The sequence below is a fragment of the Sarcophilus harrisii genome, chromosome 4, assembly GCF_902635505.1.
Source record: "Sarcophilus harrisii chromosome 4, mSarHar1.11, whole genome shotgun sequence".
Classification (NCBI taxonomy): domain Eukaryota; kingdom Metazoa; phylum Chordata; class Mammalia; order Dasyuromorphia; family Dasyuridae; genus Sarcophilus; species Sarcophilus harrisii.
Genome location: NC_045429.1, coordinates 201,692,512 through 201,716,558, shown reverse-complemented (window position 1 = coordinate 201,716,558; position 24,047 = coordinate 201,692,512). Strand labels below are relative to the sequence as shown.

General features: G+C 31.9%; 1 protein-coding gene across 3 annotated transcripts in view; it reads left to right on the top strand.

Annotated features, from left to right (window-relative positions):
* GRIK2 (glutamate ionotropic receptor kainate type subunit 2) overlaps positions 1-24,047 on the top strand; it is an 827,779-nt gene that overhangs the window by 338,065 nt on the left and 465,667 nt on the right. For all 3 annotated transcript variants that reach the window (XM_031964481.1, XM_031964483.1, XM_031964482.1), the window contains 3 exons: positions 12,469-12,650; positions 16,826-16,879; positions 20,828-21,001. In XM_031964481.1, coding sequence (XP_031820341.1) covers positions 12,469-12,650; positions 16,826-16,879; positions 20,828-21,001 — 410 coding nt within the window. The remainder of the gene's footprint in view (positions 1-12,468; positions 12,651-16,825; positions 16,880-20,827; positions 21,002-24,047) is intronic.

Here is a 24,047-nt window from a genome sequence, read left to right as displayed (position 1 = left end):
AAAAAGATAAAACAACTTTTTTGTTAAAAGCTTCTTGTATTCAGCATTTGATTTCTTAAAGAACATATGTTTTTCTGTATATATAAAGTCTATGTTAACCATGTTAGTGTGGCACTTAGAGATCCAGCATTTGGGTTCTTGTATGGGATGAGTTGTAGAGAGTTCTCAGAGGGAAAAGATAAACATTATCATCATAATTAAATCATAGTTAAGTTATAATTAAATTTTTCTGGCATGATTAAAGTATATATTCCTTGTAGTTAGAGAATAGCTTATGATAATCTTCTGTATTATGAAGAATAACCTCTTCATTAATTGAAAGGACAGTTAGATAGCACAGTAGTTAGAACACTGGGCCTGGTGTCAGAAGACAAAGTTTAAATATACCCATAGATAGCTCCTAGCTGTGTGTCCTATGGCAGATCATTTAACCTCTGTATGCACATGATTGGTGTGAAAATAAAATGAGATAATTTTAAAGCATAGTGCCGGGCACTTAGTAAGAGCTATATAAATGTTAGGTATTATTTTAAAACAAAAAATTCAATATTTCAAACCTTTTAGCTTTTCTTCATGTCATATGTTTAAACTTTTTTTTGTGTGTGGTTTTCTTATAAAACTTTTCAGTTTTCTAGTCTCCTTCACTATGGAAGCCTGAAAAAGAGCATATTCTGGTTTTAGAGAATGATAACAGGCCAGTATTGGCTAGCCTATGTATAGCAAGGGGAGTCAGTAATATAGTATGAAAAATGAGATATCCATTGAGTGAGGACAGAATTTGAGAGTCATTTACACAAGGGATTTAAAGCCAGAATTGAACAATTGTGATTCAAGCCTCCTTATGTAGATGGGATCTTAGTCTTCTTTTCCTTAGATCACAATGGAAATATATGAAATAGTCTTATTCCTATCAGGCAGGTAACACATGGTACATTTGTGTAACATGAAATGAAGAAACCAAAATGTATTTTATTCTTTTCTAGCAGAACAAATACTATAAATGCTACTGAACTTGTTCTGATTTGATGAGTTCCCTCCCTTCTCCTTGATCACCACAGCAAATTATCATGTAATAAGAAACATTTTCTTTTTTCTTACAAAGCTTCAAGGCAATTTATGTATGCTTACAAATGTCTTAATCATACCTTGGCCCATTAATATTTGTTGACTGAATGAATTCATATATGTATTCCTGAATGAATGAATGAAGACCAAGGAATATTTGGATTCTCAAATATGAGGTGGTTAATTCCTTCCAAGAGGTTTTATTTATTTATTTAGGTTTGTTTGTTTGTTTGTTTAGTTCTTCAATATCATTCCCTAGAGGACTTAGCAAATTGAAATATGCCATATTAATGTCAAGAAGGATGTATATCATAAATATAAACAGAATGAGAAAATATTTGTTATACTATATGACCCAGTGAACCGTTAACACAAGCTATTTAGGAGACTTGAATATATGTCAAATTCTAAATGAGTTAAGAATGTGAAAGTCATTCTTGGACTTTGTCCTTGAAACATTTAAAATTTGGGGGGCAAATGAGTTCCATAGCTATTTAAGGTGGCTATTTATTTTAATCAGTAGTTATTATTTTAAAGACATGTATTTTATTTTGCTAATTCCACTTACTGAATGTGGTCATTACTAAAGCATTTAATTATAACAACATATTTTTTTTTTTTTTTTTTTTGTGAGGAGAGAGTAAAGGAGGAGTGAACTAGGAGATATACAAAACTGTTTATGATGGTTGGTTGAAGAAGGCTTATCCAATCTTGAGACTAGGGAGGACATAATAATTCTTTTGAAAAGTTCAAGATTAGACTAGATTAAATGTAAGATTCCTAGAATTAAAGATCTAAAATTCCATGACTCTGAAAGGGTATCATGTAGAAGGGAGTAAATGGAAGTAGGTAAAAATTGTTCTATTTGGCTTCAGAAGAAAAGAAAAAGAAAAGAAAGAAAAGAAAGGAGTTAAGAAAGAAAGAAAAAAAGAAAGGAGTCAGAGTTTGGTTCAACAGAAGATAGAACTCCCAGATATCAATAGTTGTCTAACTAGCTGACTAACTCATGAGATGCCTTAGGGAGTGTTTGGAGTATTTGTTTAATAAGGTCCTTGAAGAGAGACTGACAGAGAAGGCATCAGAAATGTTATAGAGAAGAATCATCTTTATGGTAGAAATTTGACCAGATGACCTCTGAGATACCTTCCAACTCAAAATTCCATGATTCTTTTTCTCTTCATGCAAATCCTTCACCATTCATCTGTATGATAAGATATGAAATCTAAAACTTCTCTCTTTTAAAATTTTTAAAATTTCATTTTTTTTAATTGAGGTAAAAACCTGGATTTTATTATGCTTAAGCACAGGTTCAGAGGGGTAGAAAAATAACCCCTGAACAAAAAGAAAAAATCTAGCGAGCCTTCTTATAATAGGGGGAAAAAAACAATTACATCAGAGTGACAGAGAAATAATTCTTTTCCATATTGCAATCTCATTATTTTAGACTATAAGAGTTTGTTTCTTTCCTAGTCAATTTATTTATTTTTAATACACATTACTTTATGAAACATGTTGAGAGAGAAAAATCAGAGCAAAAGGGAAAAACCATGATAGATAGATATATATAAAAAAACAAACAAACAGAAAAAAAGAAGTCAACATAGCATATGTTAATTTACACTCAGTCTCCTTAGTTCTATTTCTGGATGCAGATGACATTTTCTGTCCAAAGTTTATTAGTATTGTTTTGGATCACTGAATCACTGAGGAGAACCATGTCTGTCATAGTTGATCATTGCACAATTTTGCTGTTACTGTGTGTAGTATATTCCTAGTTCTGCTTCTTTCTCTCAGCATCAGTTCATATAAATCTTTCCAGGCCTTTCTAAAATCTGCTTGTTCATCATTTTTTTATAAAACAATAACATTCCATTATCTTCATATACCACAACTTGTTAAGTTATTCCCCAGTTGATGGGCATCTACTCATTTTCCAATTCTTCCAATTTCCATAAAGCTTCTACAAACATTTTTGCACATGTGGGTCCTATTCTCTCCTTTATGATTTCCTTGGGATCCAGATCCAGTAGTGGCACTATTGGGTCAAAGGGTATGCACAGTTCTATAGCCCTTTGGGCATAGTTCTAGATTGTTCTCCAGAATGGTTAGATCATTTCACAACTCCACCAACAATGCATTAGTGTCCCAGTTTTCCCACATCCCCTTCAACATTTATCATTATCTTTTCCTGTTATCTTAGCCAATCTGAGAGTGTGAGGTGGTACATCAGAGTTCTTTTAATTTGCATTTCTGTAATCAATAGTGGTTTAGAGCATTTTTTCATACAACTGTCTTTAATTTTGTCATCTGAAAATTGTCTGTTCATATCCTTTGACCATTTATCAGTTGGGGGGAATGACTCGATTCTAATAAATTTGACACGGTTCTTTGTATATTTTAGAAATGAGATCTTTGTCAGAAATACAAGATATAAATATTTTTTCCAGCTTTTTACTTCCCTTTTAATCTTGTTTCTGTTGGGTTTGTTTGTGTAAAACTTTTTAATTTAATGTAATCAAAGGTGTCCATTTTGCCTTTCACAATGCTCTCCATTTCTTCTTTGGTCATAAATTCATCTCTTCTCCAAAGATCTGAAGGGTAAATTATCCCTTATTGTCCTACTTTGTTTATGGTATCATCCTTTATGTCCAAATCATGTAACCCATTTTGACTTTATTTTGGTATGGGTGTTTTAGATGTCTTTAATTACTGCCATATTAATAAAAATTTATCTTCTGAAAAATTGAAAGAAAGGAATGTGTGTTTGTGTGTGGGGGTGAGATATTGCTCCTTTGATCTGTGAACAGTTTGTTTCCTGAAAAGGGCAGAAAAAGAATAAGTAAAAATGAGAAAATTAACTTAAGAATAAAAAGTCTTTTGTATAAGAGATGGTATAAAGGCATAGATTCTTCTGGAATTACTCTTTATCTGAAGATAATGAGAGTACCCATTTGAAGACAGACTAGTGACTAAATTAATGATGGCTTTTGGGCATTGTGCTCCATCAGCTCATTTGAATGTGACTCTTTTTAAAATTTTGAAGAATTGAGAATTATACATTAAATAACTGGAGACTAAAGAAAGATCATATAAGGACTATTGGGGTTATTCTTACAGAAAAGAGCAATTGATCAGTTTCACAACAAAGTTAGATAAATTACAGGCTTGAAGTTTTAGAAATCAGAGGAAAAAAGCTCTAGGAAGGAATTGCCAGAAGAGTAGAACTAGAGAAGAGGAAGAAAAAGCTTAACTCAGGAGGCATCAGGAACAAAATCTGACAGGAGTTAAGCTGACAACAAAGTTTTGCAATTACACAAATAAGACTGAGAAGAAGCAATATTTGTATTCAATTCCTCTCATCTCTAATTCAATGCACCTCCACTGTATAGCTAGTCAGTCCTATAGGTGTACTTTGTCTGCTCCCCAGCAGAGTTTTGGACCAGAAGGTTATTCTGAGGTAAAAATACTTTATGTCATTTCTATCAAAGGTCAAAGAAGGAAAAGTCTAGCAAAAGTCAAACCACTGCCTCCATCTAACCACCATTTTCTCTCAGATCCCAAATTACACATTTAGATAACCTGAATCTAGGAGTCCTGGTAATGTTCTCTAAATGTCTCTTAAGACCACCAATTCTGTTTCCTGTCTGGCCCCATAGCCATCACTCAGATGCAATCCCTGTGGAGAAGGGATTTACTTTTATTTCCACTAGTCATTGCCCAACTGATGCAAATAGGTAGCTAAACCCAAGAACCTCAGGAATACCAATGTTACCCACTCCCTCAGACCACCAGCTCTGCTTCTGTTTCAGCCCTCATAGCCATCCCCTCAAGAAGAAAGTCCTTTAGATATGCTATGGGTCTCCTCAGCAACTGCAGCTACTAAAAAAGAAAGCTTTCAATGTTAAAGCCATCAGGACTGTGTGTGAGTAGTTCAAAATAAAAAAGATATTATTTCATCAATGGAGATTATAAGGATATATATTACTATCTGCCATCCTCATGCATAAGGACTACAGGTTCTTTCTATCTGACTTGTGAACTAAAACTTCTTAGATGTATTGTTTCTCCAAGTAGAATGTGAGCTCTTTGAAAGCAGGCAATGGCTTTAATTTCTTATTAGTGTATGCAAAGCATACATTAAGCATGTGACAAATGCATTTTCAATCTTTCATTCATTAATAAATCCATTTATATACTTATTCTTTTAGCAATAGGGTACAAATGGCACAGGTTAATAACTAAAAATATTGAATCAAAGCTTTTTCCAACATCTTCAACTTTATTTAGGGGAATTGACTTACCTTTCTCAAGTTTCATTACGAGTTTACATTTATATTTAAGTTTAATTATTGTAGCTCTGGGAAAGTATGGTTGCTCTTAATTGAGTTAATGAAAATTCAAAGCATCTGGCACTGTAGCCTCAACCACTCTAAATTAGATATTAACCAACCTAATTATTTGTTCAAAGGAGGCTGAGCAAGAGGATGAGATTAGAAACCTTTAGTAGCATTTTCATGATCTCTTTCTCCTACTGACAATCAGAATGATTCATATATTGTTTGTTTGAATAATAAAACTTATTAAATATTATCTCCTCTTGGAATTAAAATGAAATAACAGGTAAGTATGAGACTCTTTTGTGAGGGCCCCATAATTTGGAATTTATGACAATGTGATGACCAAAGCTATAATCATTTATGTATTTAGCTTCCTTGTGTATATGCTTTTGGGAAGGGAATAATTTTCTTTCTACCTCTCCAAGGTATTTCATAAAAAAAACTATCAATATCTATCAAAAAACATTTTAGATTCAGAATATCAAAGAGCTGGAGGGACTTATGTTCTCTTTTAGTCTAGGGATTCTTAATTTTTATTGTATCATAGATCCGTTGGACAGTATGCTGAAGCCTGAGAACCCCTTCTCAGAATTGTTTTTAAATGAATAAAATAAAATAAATAGGATTATACAGAAAACAAATTATACTAAGATATACTTATTGATATTGTTTATTTTTTTAAGTTCACAGACTCCATTTTAAGGATATCATTTTAGTCTAATCCCATTATTTTATGGATAATAAATGTATTACCTCCATTTTCTTATTTTTTAAACATTTTTCTTTTCCTTTTTAGCTTTCAACATTTACTTTTATAAAGTTTTGATTTCCATTTTTTCTCCCTCCTTTCTTCTCTTCCTTCTTTCCCAAAACAGCAAACAATTTGATGTAGGTTATACATGTACACTCATATTAAACACATTTCCACTTCAATCATGTTGTGAAAGAAGAATCAAAATAGTGCAGTGGATTGAGCATCGTCCCTGAAGTTAGGAGGACCTGAATTCAAATCTGGTCTCAGACACTTAATACTTCCTAGTTGTGCGACCCGGTGCAAGTCACTTAACCTTAATTGCCTCAGCCAAAAAAAAAATTGGAATAAAAGGGAAAAATCATAGGAAAGAAGAATCAGCAAAAAAATAAAGTGAAAACAGTATGCTTTGATACACATTCAGATTCCATAGTTCTTTTTCTGGATATATATAGCATTTTCCATCATGAGTCTTTTTGAATTGTCTTATTATTATTATTTTATTGCTGAGAAGAGCTAAGTCTACCAAAGTTAACCATTGTACAAGTTAGTGTTGGTGTACAGTATTATCCTGGTTCTGCTCACTCCACTCAGCACCAATTCACATAAATATTTCCAGCTTTTTCTGAAATCCACCTGCTCATCATTTCTTAAAGAACAATAGTATCCCATTACATTCATACACCACAGTTTGTTCAGCCATTCCCCAAATGATGGAGAATTCCCTTAATTCTTAATTCTCTGATACCACCATGAGTGGTATTATAAACATTTTGTGTGCTTGTGGGCACTTTTCCTTTTTTTATGATCTCTTTGGAATTTAGACCTGGTGGCAGTATTGCGGGATCAAAAATATGCACAGTTCCAAATTGCTCTCAAGAATGGTTGGATCAGTTAATAACTCTACCAGCAATGCATTACTATTTAAGTTTATCTATATTCTTTCCAACATTTTATTATTTTTCTTTTCTGTCATATTAGCTGATCTGATAAGTATGAAGTGATATCTCAGAGTTGTTTTAATTTGAATTTCTCTAATTAATAGAGTTTTAGAGCATTTTTTTTTTTCACACAAGTATAGATAGTTTTGATTTCTTCCTTTGAAAATTGCTTATTCATATCCTTTGGACATTTATCAATTGGGGTACCTCTATTTTCAAGAATTGTGAAATCCCCTTATCTGACCATAACTTACTGTTTTTTTTTTAACCTCTCCTCTTTATCCATATAATGACTTCCAATCTCTCCACTTTTGAATACTCTCAGACCTTTTTCCTGCGCAAGTCACTCACTACCTCTTCATTTCCCTATCTTGGACTTTTGGTGAACCAATTCAACTCTACACTGTCCTTTTCTTTCTAATCTCTAGCTCTTTTATCATAACACTGATTATGTCCAGTCAAGCCTCAGCCTTGTATCACTCCCACCATTCATCACATTGTTACTATACACGTGCTATTGAATGAAAATAGAGAAAATCATTCAATGTTTCTGATTTGATTTGCTATAAATTTATGTTACAAAAACTCAAGTGAGTCCTTGTTGTAGCTAGGCAATTTCACTATACTTTCCTTATCAACTCACTATCCCTCTTCCTTCAAAGACTTTTTGAAACCTTTTATCCTTCCTTAAACTTTCAATGGCTATTCTTCTCCCACTCCCTCAGGTGAGAACCTTAACTAATATTTTATAGAAAAAAAATTGCGACCATTTGCCATGAGCTTCTTTTTTAACTTTTCCTACATCTCCCATTATTTAGATGCCCTCTTCATATGATAAAGCAGCCTTTCTCTTACCAAGACTATTGGTTCTATTCATCCCCATCGCCCCCTCCACCTGTCATCGTTCCCACTGTTTCACTTATTTTCATTTTCTTCTTTTCCACTGGCTCATTTCCTACTGCCTATAAACAAGTTCCTTTCTCATCTATCTTGAAAAACAAACAAACAAAAAAAAAAAAAAACCAAACCCTCACTTGATCCTTCTCTGCCCGCTTTCATCCTGTATCTCTTCTGCCTTTTGTCACTGAACTACTCAAAAAAAAAAAAAAAGTCATTTACAAGTACCTCTTTCTTTTTCTTCTAATCCCCTAAATCCAGTTTCTGATCTTATTATTCTACTGAAACTATTTTGTGCACTGTTGCTAACAATCTCACAAGACACTATATCTCTACTGGCTTTTTTTTTTTTTTCCCCTTCTTCTTCTTCTGGTTGCCCTTCATGCTCTTGCTCTTCCACTCTGACTATTGCTTTCCCTGGCTTCCTTTAAGTCTCAAATAAAATTCCACCTTCTTTCCCAAGCCTTTCTCCCACTTAGGGCCTTACTCTTTTAACTATTTCCTATTTTACCTGTAAATAGCTGCCTTTCTATATATTTGTTTACATGTTCTCTCATTAGATTGTAAGTTCTTAAAGGCAGGATTGTCTTTTGATTATTTTTGTATCTCCAGTACTTAGAATAGTGTCTGGCATATAAAAGCCACTCAATAAATGTTTTTTGATTGATAGATGGAGGAAATGGAATATATATTGCATATGATTAGGAGCAAAATTGTAAAGTTGGTAGACTATCTCTGGTCCATTCTACAAGTATTCTATTAATTAAATAAATAAATTACCTGTATGGCAATTGCCTTCTTCTTTTGTTTCTTCTCCATTTCTAATGTTACCTTTTACATATTATTGTTCCATTCCTTTTGAAATGTAACATACATGGATAATTCTTGGGAATGAATTGAGAGCTGCTGCTTATTTGTTTGAGTATAATAAAACTATAACCATTGCTGTTTTAGGATCATAGGATTATAAATTAAGAACTAGAAAGGATCTCAGAGGTTGCCTGGTCTAATCTTAATTTTATAGATTTTATTTGACTGCACCCCAGAGATGTTGAATAATTTGTCTAAGGATTGCATGAATATCAAATAACAAAGCTACTTTAATATTCATAATACTGATATAGCTAATATATACCTTTTTCTTAGTGTAGAGCCCTGAATTCAGAGTTGAACCATCTGGACTGGAATTGTGGGCACCCTGTTTACTATTGTGTGATCATGCAATTTACATAATCCCTTTGGCCCTCAGTTTATCCATTTTAAAACAAGGAGTATCTCTTATAATTACATCTATGTTATTGGATCATAGATCTAGAACCTCAAAGAACCCAAGAATATGGTTCTTACCTTATTATTGGAAACATTTTGATTTTAGATGTTGCCCAATTCTTTTCTCTATCACTTTAAACATGTGCTAACTTAAAGTATACCTTTTTGTAACTCAGTAAATAAATCTATACTCATTACATATATAAATTCCTAAGATTAAAATACATTCCAATACCCAGTTTATTGCTAATGTCTTTTAATTTTTGTTGTATCTCTTCAGTCATTTCATTTGTATCCCTTTCTTCATGATCTTATTTGGGTTTTTCTTGGCAGAGATACTGGACTGATTTGCCTTTTCCTTCACCAGGTCATTTTAAAAATAAGAAAACTGAGGTAAATAGGATTAAGTGACTTGTGTAGGGTCTTTGAGGTCGAATTTGAACTCAGAAAGAGGAGTCTCCCTGATTTCAGGTCCAGAACTCTATTCACTGCACTACCTAGCTTTTAATTTACTTTTGCAAATTCTTTTTTCATGTCTCCACTGTTTCCTCTCTGATATGAATGATCACCATCAGCCCAGACAATTGCAATAGCCTGCTGGTTGATCTCTTTGCCCCAAGCTTTTCTCCAGTACAGTCTATTCTCCACTCAACTGTTACTGATGGTCCTAAAAGAAATTTAAAATAGCACTCTCCTTAGTAAACTCCAGTATCTCTGTAACACCTTCGAGATTAAATATAAAATCTTCCATTGAGGTTCAAAGTCCTTCATAACCTATCCCTTCCCCTCCCATTTCTATTCATCTTATACCTGCTACCCTTCTACTTCATTGAGTACTCTGTGATTCAGAGACAAATAGTCTCCTTGCTATTCCTTGAACAAGAAACTCATTCTCTTGACTTAGAGCATTTTACTGCTTATCCCTTACCTCTAGAATACTCTTTTTTCTCATCTCTAAAAATCCCACCTTCTACAGGAAGCCTTTCCAATTCCCAGAATGCTAGAGCCTTCCTTCTATTTATTATCTCCAATTTATATTGTTTGTACATTGTTGTTTTTATTTTTTCTCTCCCATTAGTCTGTGTGCTCCTGGAGAAGAGAGACTATGTTTTGCCTTTCTCTGTATTCCCAGCTCTTAACATAGTGCTTGTCACATAATAAACTGATAAATTTTTATTGACAGGTTCATTGTTCAATAGGTATATTACGCATTTTATTTTTTTGGTGTTTCTTTTTCTGAAACTTAAAAGACTTGAATTCTTAAAATTAAATAGAATGCTAGTCTGTTGAATCATTAGTTATGGATTAATTCAGGTAATTGTTATTTGTATTATTTTTAATATTAAAATTATTAAGCATATTTATATGTGAATATATTCTAATATATTTTAGGTCTATCAAATTGAAACTGCTTAAAATTAAGAGTTATATTATAAAATAATCTGCCTACCCTTATTCATAGAATCTTAAAGCTGAATGGAAAATAAGGAGGCATCTTATCCAATATTCACTAAAAAAGCACATTTCTTCCCTTTTACAACATATGTAACATTTATTATCAACTTTGGATTAGAAAACTCCACTGGTACTTTATTCCTTATTTGACAAGGAAACCCATTTCATTTTGAAAATATCAGATTGTTAGGAAGGAATTCATTAAATTTTGTTGAAGCCTTTGCCCATAACTTCTCCCCTTGAGTCCTTGTTTACTCCCTTTGTCCAAAATTTGAAGGACAAAATAAATCATAAATTGTCTCATCCCTCAACTCTTCTCCAAGGAAACATCTCTAGTTCCTTCAAATATGACATAGTTTTGAGTTCCCTCTTGATCTGGTTGTTTTTATATTTGTCAGTTTCTTCTAAATTATAGTGTCCTTAATCTAATACAGTACTTTGGATGTGATTTGACAAGAATAGGGTTTTGTGGAATTATTTCCATCCCTCATTTTGGACAATATATATGCTGTATTTCTTTTAATACATTATTTTCTTAGTCATTGTTGATGACTTGTTAGAGCTTGCAGTCCATGAAAATCTCAGGTTCTTTTCTCATGTGAATGGTTGTTTTACTATTCACTACTTATATAGTTATGTTTTTGTTTTTTAAATATGTATTAAATTCCTGTAAATTTTCATCATATTTAATTTTTGCCTTTGCTCCAGCCTGTCAACATCTTTTTAAATCTCAATTCTATCTCCCAACATATATTTTAATATGTTTTGTATCTTTTTTGTAACTTCAATAGTTTTATATCATTTATAAATTTCATAAGCATACCATCAACATTTTCATTCAAGTTGATAAAAATAATTTAGGGAACAGGGAAAAGCATGGTTTTCTGTGCCCTTCCTCATATTTTGAAAATAGCCTACTTATTTTCTTGATAATATAAAAATTGAAAAGTAATACACTTGATTTTATTTAACAGGATTGCCACCTGATTTGTATTACTTTTGTAAACTTTATGAAGTTCTAGTATTTATTATTATTAATAATGAACATTAAATTTTCTATATTACTAATAATTTTTTACATCATCTTTCTGATATAGAGATGAACATGCATGCTAAAGAAGATCTGATTTTATTCTGTTTTTCTTAAAGAGTTAAATAATGTAATGTTAGTTATTCACAGATCAGTGTTTTATATTAAATTCAATTGTATTTCTTCTTAAAACATCAAGTTTAGCATTTTTTATTCTAATAGTTTCTCCATATAATTCTAAATATACAATCTTTAGTTTATACCAGTGTAATACTCTAAAATGTCATGTACAAATGTACAATTTAAAAGATTAAACAAAGCAAACTTATTGTCTTTTTATATGTGACTTTCAGGTGTTCCAGTGTTGCAAACTGTCTAAGGTGTATTGAAATCTGACAAATTATCCAAAAAGAATCAGGAACAATTACTCTAGGATTGTATTAATTTAATGTTTGTTTGTTTTAAAAATCATACTTAGGAAAGAAATAATAATTTTAGCACAATATAAGAAATAGATTAATTCATGTCACTGAAAGTAATTCTAAAAAGTTTATTCCTGTTGACTAATATAATACAAAAGAAAAAAAGCCATATAGTAATATGGTTATAATATTATATCATGGCTTTGTAAATTCTTGCCTCCTCCAAAAGAGAGTATATCTTAATAAGAACTATGTTTTATTATTGTTTTTATAATATTCTTTTTTCCTTTTTTCATTGAAGGCCTCATTCGTTTGCAAGAACTCATCAAAGCTCCATCAAGGTACAATTTGCGGTTGAAAATACGTCAGTTGCCTGCTGACACAAAAGATGCAAAACCTTTACTAAAGGAGATGAAAAGAGGCAAAGAGTTTCACGTAATCTTTGACTGCAGCCATGAAATGGCAGCAGGCATTCTGAAACAGGTAATCACTGGTTTGATTAAATGGCAAGGTTCGATTATATTTAATAAATTAAATTTTGGAGTTGAAGTGTGGTTTCACTTTCAAATGGCCAATAACTATTTTCCTCAGTAAGGCAGAAAAATCAGTCAAATCATCTTGAAATATTTTTATAATAGACGCTATAATAATTACTTTCCATTTAATTTTCATTTACATAAAATTTTAAATGTTTGTAGAATTTCTAAATGTTAATCAGTATAGCTTTCAAAAGCTACAACATTATTTGAAAAAATTAATGGCATGCACTGAGAATACTCTATTTTTTCACTGGCAATGATAACTATTGTGCACTATACATATACTGTGTGTGAACAAAGTCACAAAATCAGATATTTATTGCTAGAAGAGATCTTAAATGTCATCCTAATCCAATGCCCTCATTTCATAGAAGAGAAAACTGAAGGTTGGAGACTAGTGCTGACTTATTGGTGCCTTAGCCTTAGAAATAGACATTTGGTATATAATATGCTCTAAATGAATGCTTCTTGATTTAATAATCATCCAGACTCACATAAGTAGTAAATGGGAGAGGTAGGATTCAAATTCAGCATTCTAACCATCATACCACACTAACACCTGTGTAACAGCAATCTTTTCTCAGAAGGGATAGACATGCTCAGATGAGGGTAAGTTGTTCTGACATCAGACCTCTACTCTAGATTTATGTCTTTATTTTAAAAACAAGGGAATCGAGGTTCAAAGGCGCATGACCACACATGATTAACTCTTTTGAAAAATTAATATATAAATAGATGTCTACTGATAGATATGTTTTATATAGCTCGATTTAGGTACATATGTGTTGAACTTGATATATGTGTGTGTATATTTATGTAGTGTGTATATATGCATTTATATGCAAAATTGTAAAGTTCTCTATGGTATATTCAAGATATTTTGCAATGCCTAATAGAGTAGTTACCTATTTTTTGTACTCCCTTTCTATTTTTTGCATTACCTTTATATAATTTTCCCAATCCTTTTGGAATGTGACATTAATGGATGATTCTTTAAATGAATCAAGTGCATTATCTATTTGCATGTAGTAAAATATAAATTGCTTATTTTCTTGGCTCTGAGCATTCCCAGGAACATTAAGAGAGAAGCTTTCTCTATGAGGCTGGAAGTTTCAGTTATCTTTTCATCGTTCAGTAAGATTTTTGTTCAACGATGCATTCACTTTAAGATCCAATATTGCTTTTATTGCATTTAATAATTGAAGATTATTTATGAAAGTCCCTAACCAACCTTGAAGAAACCCCAGTAGTCAAAAAGATATCAAGTCATCTTTCTAAGAGGCTGCATGGTATCTTTATTTTGAGTCAGAGGACCTAGATTTGGATCCTAGTTCTACCACTTAGTGCCTGTATACCTTTGCACTATTTACTTAATTTCTCTGAATCTCAGCTATATTGGCAGAAGAAACTGACTGCAAGGATGCTTGGTGAAGGACCAGGAAAGGCTAATCAATCAGGTTGGGGTTGAGCAGAGAAACCTGAGTGGCTTCATATTAAAGGCAGTAGAAGTCGACAAGTATCTAGCGGAAAGACTACAGAATCTTCAGATAGATAACAAAGGACTACAGAACTTTCAGGTAGCTAGTCATCCACAGTAGTGCTAAGGATTATAGATTAGAGTAGGATTGAACACTAAATCTGTAACAAGGATGGGCTAGTGCCAGGTTAGAAGTTTTCTAAAATTGTTTCTTCTTCCTCTCTGTGACTTCCAGGTATTTTGAATGAGTTGGGTTAGCCAGGAATGGAGGCTATTTTTGTAAATGACTAATTCAAGTTCTGCTATTAGTGTGGTCAACCCACACTAATATTTTGAATTCCCCTGTTATATTAAATATCCATGTTCCTCCTCTGATATATCCTGACTACATGATTCTGGGTAACCTCTTTGGGCTGTAGGGAACTCTCCTAGGTTTTATGTTTCAAAAAAGACTGAGCTACATTGTCAAAGAGAATTTCCTCTTCAGGGAATTCAATGTCATTGAAATCATAGCTCCAATCCTTATTCCCATATTTTTTCCAGTTGTTATAGAATCCATTATTTTGTACAAATTTCTATGTGCTTACACGGATTCAGTTTGTTTCCCCTCAATAAAAAGTTGCAAACAATGTAAGAAGAGTGTTTGTCCTGTTTCTCAACTTAAGCTCAGCTTCCACTTTATCAAATTTATATTATGAATAAATGTGAATTCCAAATGATCTGTGGTTTCATTCACTTAAAATACTTTTTATGTAAAAAATCCTTCCCTCAACATAGATCACAATGCAGCTAATACATTCTAGAAAATTGCTTGGCAATTGCCTGAAAATCACTGAAGTAAAATATGAATTTGAGTATGCAAACCCCCCCAATATTTGTATTATTAATACTATTTATACTTGGAAAAAAGAGATGATGATATTCTGAGAGGATGATACTCTGAAAGGATGTTACTTTTCTATTTCTTACTGTGTCATTCCTCTTTTACCTATTCTATATTCCTTCAGTGAAGATTTAAATCAGACTTTTCTACCATTTTATCTCCTCTTCACACACTAACCAAATAGTCAATTCTTATTCACTTATTTACTTAGGTATAGTAATTCCAGATATTCTCTGGTACAAATGTCTACATATGCAAGAATCTTTTTCCTTTTGCATGCTTATTTTAATGTAAAACCTTGGATAAAGTTATCTAAATGTCCTTGCCCAGTTTTACTAAAAGGGTAGTTTCTAGTAAACAATGTATATTATCTAAAACTAGCTTATACACACAAATTTTAATGCCATGTAATTGTCATCATTTGAATTTTTTCTCCAACAGTTGTAACAGTCACATAATATATATTCAGACATACAACCCTATACACTTGATCTTGGTAATTTTACAGTAAACTAATTTATAGTCCCTATCAATTTTAGAATTGTTTTCTAGAGATTTAGTCATGAAATCAGTAGGTTCTTGACTTATAAATATCTTTCCTTCTCCCCTCTCACAGCATCACAGCCCCTAGAAAACATTTCTCTCTACTCCATTCACAAAATGTCCTTACTTCTCAACTAGAATCTCTAGATATTTCCTGTCCCAAAATCCATAGCCTACATACAGTATAGTCTTTATCTTTTCTTAATTAATGGAATTATATACATATGTTTATAACATTTATTTTTATTTAGCCATTATTATAATAGTTATATTTATAACACATTAATAAGTAATGGAAAAATAAGATTCTTTTGCTATTTTATTCACAAGGTGAGATGCATTTGGCAATAGTATTGTGGAAACTGCTCAATGGATGAGATTAGAGAGAGAATGATCTTACAGAAACGTACCAGCCACTTGTGAAAACACCTGTTTCCATTTCATGATGTTTTCTCTATATACAAAATTGAATTTGGCAATCATTATCAACTAAAGTGAATACCTTTGGGATTATGCTCTCTAAATGTTTATAAGGAATTTTCAGAATGAGGAAAAGATATAGTTTCTTCTTGTGGATATTCCAACTCCAAAAGCTGTTGGTTTTGTTGTTAGAAAATTCATGAAAACTTTAAGAATGTGTAATTAAACCATAACAATTCACTAATTGCAGCTAGGAAGACCAGAAATCCTACTTTTAATTATCTATATTTTTTGAATAACGATTTTAAATTTGGATCTGTTCCATTACTGCAAAGGAAATCTTAAAGGGCTCAACATGAGGATTCCTTTATTTTGCTGGTACTTCTTAAAAAAAATGTGTAATATTACTTTTCCAAATGAAATGGCGTTCTTCATTTAAAATTTTTTTAAATTTTATTTTTGGTGCAGACATTAAAATACGATGAAGTAAGATATTCTGATTTCAGGGTTTGGATAGCATCTTAATGCCTTCATTAATATGTAAAACTATAGTCTTTAAAACACCCAACATTCTGATAGTAATCTTCCTATTAGAAGACCTGGTTCATAAATTCCTTTAATAGTTACTAATCTCTTTCAAGTGCTAAGAAATGATTTGCTTGACCTCATTTGAGTGTAACTCAAATACAGTAGATTGCATACTGGTTGAATTAACTGTTTTGTTCTCACTTGTCATAAGCCACACACTTACATATTATGTGACCTTTTAATAATTAAATTTTTGTTTCTCTCTTAGGCATTAGCTATGGGAATGATGACTGAGTATTATCATTATATCTTTACTACATTGGTAAGTATTTTGTTAAAACAAGAGGATGGTGGCAAAAGGCCTTACTTTGCTTTAAATAGCAGTAACTTTCATTGTTATAATTTGGTCATGAGGAAGAGCCTTTAAGTGAGATAGAAGAAATATGTCAGCATTTTTTATAGTAATATTTTGTCATTTTAAAAATCAAAATGTAAGAATTAGTGATATCAGCTGGCATCAGAGAAAGCTTAGAGGTAAGCTAGTGATTTTGAAATAATATGATTGCAGATTTTAATTCCCAGTGAATTTTTTTTCTTTGCATTTGCCTTATTTTTCAGGACCATAATTTTTTTAAGTGCTACTCTGCCTTTAAAATGTGCATCCCTCATTCTTTTATTACTACTGAAATAGAAATTCTCAATACAACAAGGAACTAACTCTGTATCATTGATTCATGGAGTCCATGGGAACATAAAAACTAAAATTTCTTTATAAGGACTTGATCAGATCTAGATAACAAAATATCTAGAGAAGGGACCTCCCTATTAAGCGACTCATTTCAAAGTGTTTTTTGCTTTAAAGTACCAAAGGTTAAAAGCTGCTTTAAAGACAACTTGACAGCAGCTGCCTACTGATGGCCACTTTAAAATCACTCTCAGATTTCCACAGCAATTTTCATTAACGTTTTGTAGAAAACCCTGGTTAGGCAACTGTATTTTTCCATTTCTGTGAATCATGCTTGAGAAATGTTTTGGTGGAGACTATCTTAAAGACCTATTTATCTTGAGGGAAAAAAAACGCCTTTAAGACTAACATGCTAGAATCTCAACCATATCAACTATATTTTGTACTTTTCTAATATCCTACTAACATGAAGCTTTTTGAATCAGTACTTTTAGTTATTTTCACTTTTAAATTCCATTTTACAATGTGCTTTAAAAGTTATACTTAGTTGGAATGAATTTTCAACCTTTTTTGTTTCTTCCTAATTAAAGAGGATTCATTTGTTATTATGGGTATCATAACTTAAATTTCTTGAATGGTTAGAAATCTAGTTAGCATTAGAAATCTCCACTTCCTTGCTACTGTTACTTATTCCCTTCTTAAACTGTTGCAATCTGGTGTCCAGCTCAGTATTCCATTGAAATTGTGGAAACTACTATTCCATTGTCTTCTATGCACCAGCTCTAAAGGATTTTTCGTACTCATCCTTTTTGACCTTGGTATAGCTTTTGACACTGACAACTACTTCTTTCTTTAAAGCTTTCCCTCCTTTGGTTTCCATTATATTGTGCAATACAAGTTTTCCTCCTATAACTGTGCCCTCTTAATCGCTTGCACTCACCTCTCTTGTCTTCCTGCCATGACAATGTTGGCATTTCACATGGTTCAGTCTTTTGTTCTCTGTTCTCTCTTTAAGTTCTCAGTCTTAGAGAACTCATTTATTCTCATAGCTTCAACCACCACTTCTCTGTGAAAAACTCTACAAATTGTATCTAATAGCTCTTACCTTTCTCTCAGTTTCCATTTCTATATTTTCAAATGCCTCCTGGACATTTTTACTTCAGACTCTAGATATCTAAAGCTCTTTTGGGATAGGTACCATTGTAAGATTTTGAATTTGTATCCCTTACACCTTTCATAGTGTCCCATACATCGCAGCTCTTAATAACTCTTTATTGATCCTTTCAAAGTAGCTCTTCTCATGAATTACAGGTATACCTTGTTTTATTGTATTTTGCTTTATTGCACTTTGCAGAACTCGTGTTTTTTTTTTTAAATAAATTCAAGTTTTGTGGCAAATTTGCATGAAGCATGTCTATCAGCACCAATTTTTTCTAACAGCGTGTGTTCATATCATATCTCTGTTTCACATTTTGGTAATTGTCACAATATTTTGAACATTTTCATTGTTATTATATCTGTTATGGTGATTTATGATCAGTGACCTTTAATATTACTATTGTAATTACTTTAATGCACTATGAATCACACTTATATAAAAAAAGCAAACTTAATCAACAAATGTTGTGTGTATTCTGACTACTATATCAACTAGCTATTTCCCCATCTCTCTTCTACTCCTTAGGACTCCCTATTCCCTGAATACAACAATATTGAAAATCATCCAATTAATAACTCTAAATATCTTTTAAATGTGCAAGTAAAAAAAAAAGATTTGATGCAGCAAATTTCATTGTTTCATTTTAAGAAAATGCCACTGCCACCTCAACCTTCAGCAACCCTGATCAGTTGGCAGCCATCAACATCTAAGCAGTATCCTTCATCAGCAAAAAGATTGCAATTTGCTAGAGACTTAAACAATAGTTGGCATTTTGAAAAAGTATACAGTATTTTTAAATTCAAAAATGTACATTTTTTAGACAAAATCCTATTGTACACTTAATAGAGTATGGTGTAAACTTAACTTTTATATGATCCAAAAAATAAAAAATAAAATCATGTGACTCACTTTATTGTAATATTTGCTTTATTTTGGTAATCTGGAAGTGAACCTGCAATATCTCTAAGATATGCCTATATTTATGTCATCTCCTAGTCATGCAGGATCAAAACCTCTGAGTCATAGCTGATTCTTTTTATCGTGTTTTTATTCCCACTCCACACTGAGATGCCATTAAATGATGTCATTTCTTTCTTCAAACTGTCTCTAAGATCTTCCCCTTTTTAGTTTTTACAGCTACCATCCTACTTCAAGTTTTCATTAAAATTTGCCTATATTATTGTAATTTTTTTATTTGGCTTCCCTGCTTCCATATTTTCTCCTTGTTGTAATTCTTATTTATCATGCTGTTCTCTTTTAGAAAAAAACCTTTTTGTGTTCTGTTGCCTAGAGAAATTCTTTCTAATCAATAGCTAGCAACCAGTAAATCTTAAAACTTGACCTAGTGGATATTTAAGCTACTCGATGTAATAACCTTATTATACTCATGGGAGAAGAAATATAGTGGACAGTCCTTCAGTGATCAGTGAATTGTACACCACCACACCAATTCCAAAGTAAAAAAAAAACAGCATTTTATTAAGAAATCATTGGCATTTTTGGTCTTGAGGATAAAAATCCAAGCTCTTTAGTATTCAAAGTTCTATATAGTCTATAAACTTCAGTTTATCTGACCACGTTTATTTTCTACTATTCTTCTACTTAAGCCTTCTCCATGTAAATTGTTCTGTTCTCTTTTCTTTGAATTGCATTGGCCTTTCCAGTTGCTCAGTCTTTACTCAAATCTCCAATGTATAATAAAATCCTACCAATGTTTTAAAATTCAGTTTAAATTCTTCTTTTTTTATCTGAAGCCTTGTCTGACCACCTCAGCTTACAATTATCTCTTCTTCCTCTGAATTGATAACATTTATTGTTCAGTCTACTTATATAAAGCCTATCATAATAAAGCTTTTTATTTTTTGTGTATTTACCTGTCATTTTGTCTAATAAGATGGTAAGCTCCTAGAAGACAAAGATCATGTCTTATCTTCTTTTTTCCTGTATACCCTTTAGGCAATGCTTTATACATACTGCACACTTAAAAAATATTTATTTCGATTGCTATTATTTGTAGTTTTTCTTACAGTTGATTTTAGGGACATAGTTGATTTATACAATGAGAGCTAAACAGACAGTCCCTGTCTTCTGTAAATTGATAGTTTAGTCAGCATATATACTTTTACCTGTCATATTGAATGCACCTAGAAAATGTTCTGTCTTTGTCTATCTATCCAGGCATACATGTATGGAAAATTTTCTTTAGACCTATGCTTTGGAACAGATGTGAACTGATCTCCAGATGTTCACTGGTGTGCTATGTCTCCATTTCATATGCCTTTCATTGTATAACCCCTCTGTTGACATTCAGTGTTTCTTTTTTGAGAAAAATTCAAATAGCCGAATTTTGGTTAATAGTATAGATTGGTTAAGAATCTTTGTTTAAAATAACAATTTACCCACCTTCTTTTCTCCCTTTCTTTCAGGACCTCTTTGCTCTTGATGTGGAACCCTACCGATATAGTGGTGTTAATATGACAGGGTTCAGAATCTTAAATACTGAAAATAGCCAAGTCTCATCTATTATTGAAAAGTGGTCAATGGAACGACTGCAAGCACCTCCTAAGCCCGATTCAGGTTTGCTGGATGGATTTATGACGGTATGAATACCCATTTACAGATTAGTTTGTGTATTTCTGTGTAGTACTTCATGTATTAAAAACCCTTAGGATTGGGATGTTAATTTGACCTGTTTTTCATAAATGTGATGTGAAAATGACTACTAATGAATATAATCTTGTTTATCATAATTTTTACATGATATGTGTATATTTTTATCCAATCTCTAAAAGGGTTTTACAAATATGAAAAGGAAACTACCACAAGGATCCCCATTGAAAAGAATTTAATGTTGTGTTTCTGGGAGAAGGGGGGAAAAGAAGGTACAGAGAAGAAAATGACTTTAGGAAAGCATTAATTTAACTCTCACTTCTAGTCTTTAACTAATATCTTTTATAATATCAATATCTGACATAGATGATTTGTCTCATAACCTAATCAATCTATTCCTTAATTTTCATCTGAGACTGATAATTAATAATGTTTGATTTTCTTGAATTGAAGTACAATCAGTCTAATTTTAGTGTATATACTATGTAATCTAATTGTAAAGACCTATATATTTGCAAACTTGAATAATTCTGGATGTCTACATGATGAAAGCCACGTGTAAATGACCTATTTATATTTAGTGAAAAAAAACAACAATGACAAACTTAACCAAGAAGATTAGGACAGGACAGTATCATCAGTGCAACTGATTAAATAGCATAGCAATTAGAGAATATTAATGATGAATTGGAAAATGAATATGAATGATGCAAAAGAGTCCAAGTCTAGAAATTTAAATTTAAATGCATCAAAATTCAATCAATTGCATTTTTCAAGTAATAGCCACATAATCATTAGAAGCAAAAATTAAAGTTGCAAAATAATTTTATAAATATCTGGTATATCCTAGTAGTAAGAGAGCTATCTCTGTTTTAACTATTAAATGTATAGTATTTATTTAACTAACTAAATTAACTATTAATTTAACTATTAACTAAATTATCCATTCAGAAAACTGCAAAGCATGAGACTGATATCCATAATGATGGATCCCAAATAAATAAGCAGATAAATTATCTTTGTGCATTTATCTTCAGAGGATTATGGTATTCAAATGATTCTGGCTTCTTAGAGTTTTTAAATTGAAAAAATGACCTCCTGGAAGCGCAGCATATTTAAAAGTAAAGTACTAATTGCTTAGGTTAAAATTCTGTTGCTTTTAGAAATATCGAAAGGATTTTTAATTGCACTTATATATAAGGAAATGATTTACTAGGAAGACTATTTTAATGTTAATTAAAGACAGTAAAAAAACTAATGAAATAAAAACTGATTTTAATTAAAATATATGAGTTATTTTAACAATCTTTTCATTTGTCTTCTCTTCCTTAACCTTGAATGAATCATCATAATGAAAAAAACAAAACAAAATACCTGCTGTATAACCAAATTTAAAACATAATATAACCTGGAAAATTACAATCACAAAACCACAACCTTCTGTTCTGAGGCAGAAGGCTTGTGGGTAAACCTTCTATTGGGAACTTAATACAGTATTATTATAAAGAGAATAACATATTTAGTAGAATCTAACCTCATTCTAACTCTTCAACCTATTCAATTTTTAAATATCATTTTATGCTATCCTATATATTTAATATAGAATTTATAGCTATTCTTATCTATACTATTCTATTGCAAGGATAAGAAAACAAAAGTGTCATTGTGGACATCCTAAATGTGCTATAAATGTGGCATTTCATTATATACTTGGAGAAAGGTCAATTATAAATCCATAGTAACCACTTCAGAAAATTTATGGTCTAAGATTTGTACATTACCTCATATCCAAATAGAACTAAGATTCAGCAATGCAAGGATTAATGTGTACTTTCAACTGTCAAAGTAGTTCTATTTGTTAAATGACTATAAATATGGAATCATACTGGTTGCTTTTACATAAATCCAGAATATATGGATTTACTTATTACCAGGAGTTTATGTAGGCAATTTAAACATAAACAAACACAGAAAGAAGTGTTTTATCCACATGTAAAGGAATCTCGAAGAGGAAGGAGGACTTGAAAAAAAATTGCTTAGGGTGATTATTTTGATATTTATATTAGGTTGGTATTTAGTATAAAGGTAGGGAACAAAGCCTAGTACATAAAAAGCATTTTGTCAATTTATGAACAATGGAAGTTTCTTCCATAGCTATAGTAGCATTCCTAGTCTAGAACAATCATTTTCCATTAGGTAGTATTTTGGATTTATAGTTGACTTATTTCTCTTATGAGCCCATAGTTGATAATCTCTGTGTTTGGTTACTCCACTCTTTTATGATACTGTATATATTTGCAAAAGGGACGTGAAATTTTTATTTCTTTGGGGTGGGTTGACCCTTCTCCCTCCCTTTTCCATGGCTTTCTCAAACTATACTAAATCAATTTGCATGACCTGCTGCAGAGGAAGATGGGAATGAATAGACAAATGCAATGGGAACTGGATTGCAGTCAACAAATTGCCCAAAACTCAGTGGGAGAGTCTAATGTGGGTAGGAGGCACACTGCCTAGCCACTGGGGGAAGGAAGAGGTAAATGGATATGGACTCATTCTGAGCCATTCCAAGTAGAAAATAGCTACTATTGAATAGGAAAAGTTTCTATTTGTTACCAGAGAATATATTCCTTCTGTAGGGAAGGACTGTGGGACCAGTGTATAAAAAGTAGATGTTAAAGAGGCCTAAAGTATTCAGACTTGGGCATGAAATAGAGGAAAAGTTTTAAATGACTAGAAACATCCTTACACTGAAATCATGAAAGAGTTGTAATACAATCTTAGTATAATCTTTTTGTGATCCGGTTACTTGAAAACTGGCACTGTCTCCTGGGAAGGAAAAGGGAGTATGGGAGGAAACAAAGTTAAGTTTGAGAATAATGATAGTGGCCTTCCCCCCAAAAAATGACAATCTGGGAGCAGTGAATGGAAACCAGCCAGATAGACACTGAGATCAGGTAACAATTTCTTACCAAAAAGGATTCAATTTAAGAAATCCTGATTTGAAGCAGCTAGATAGTGCAATGGATAGAGCATTGG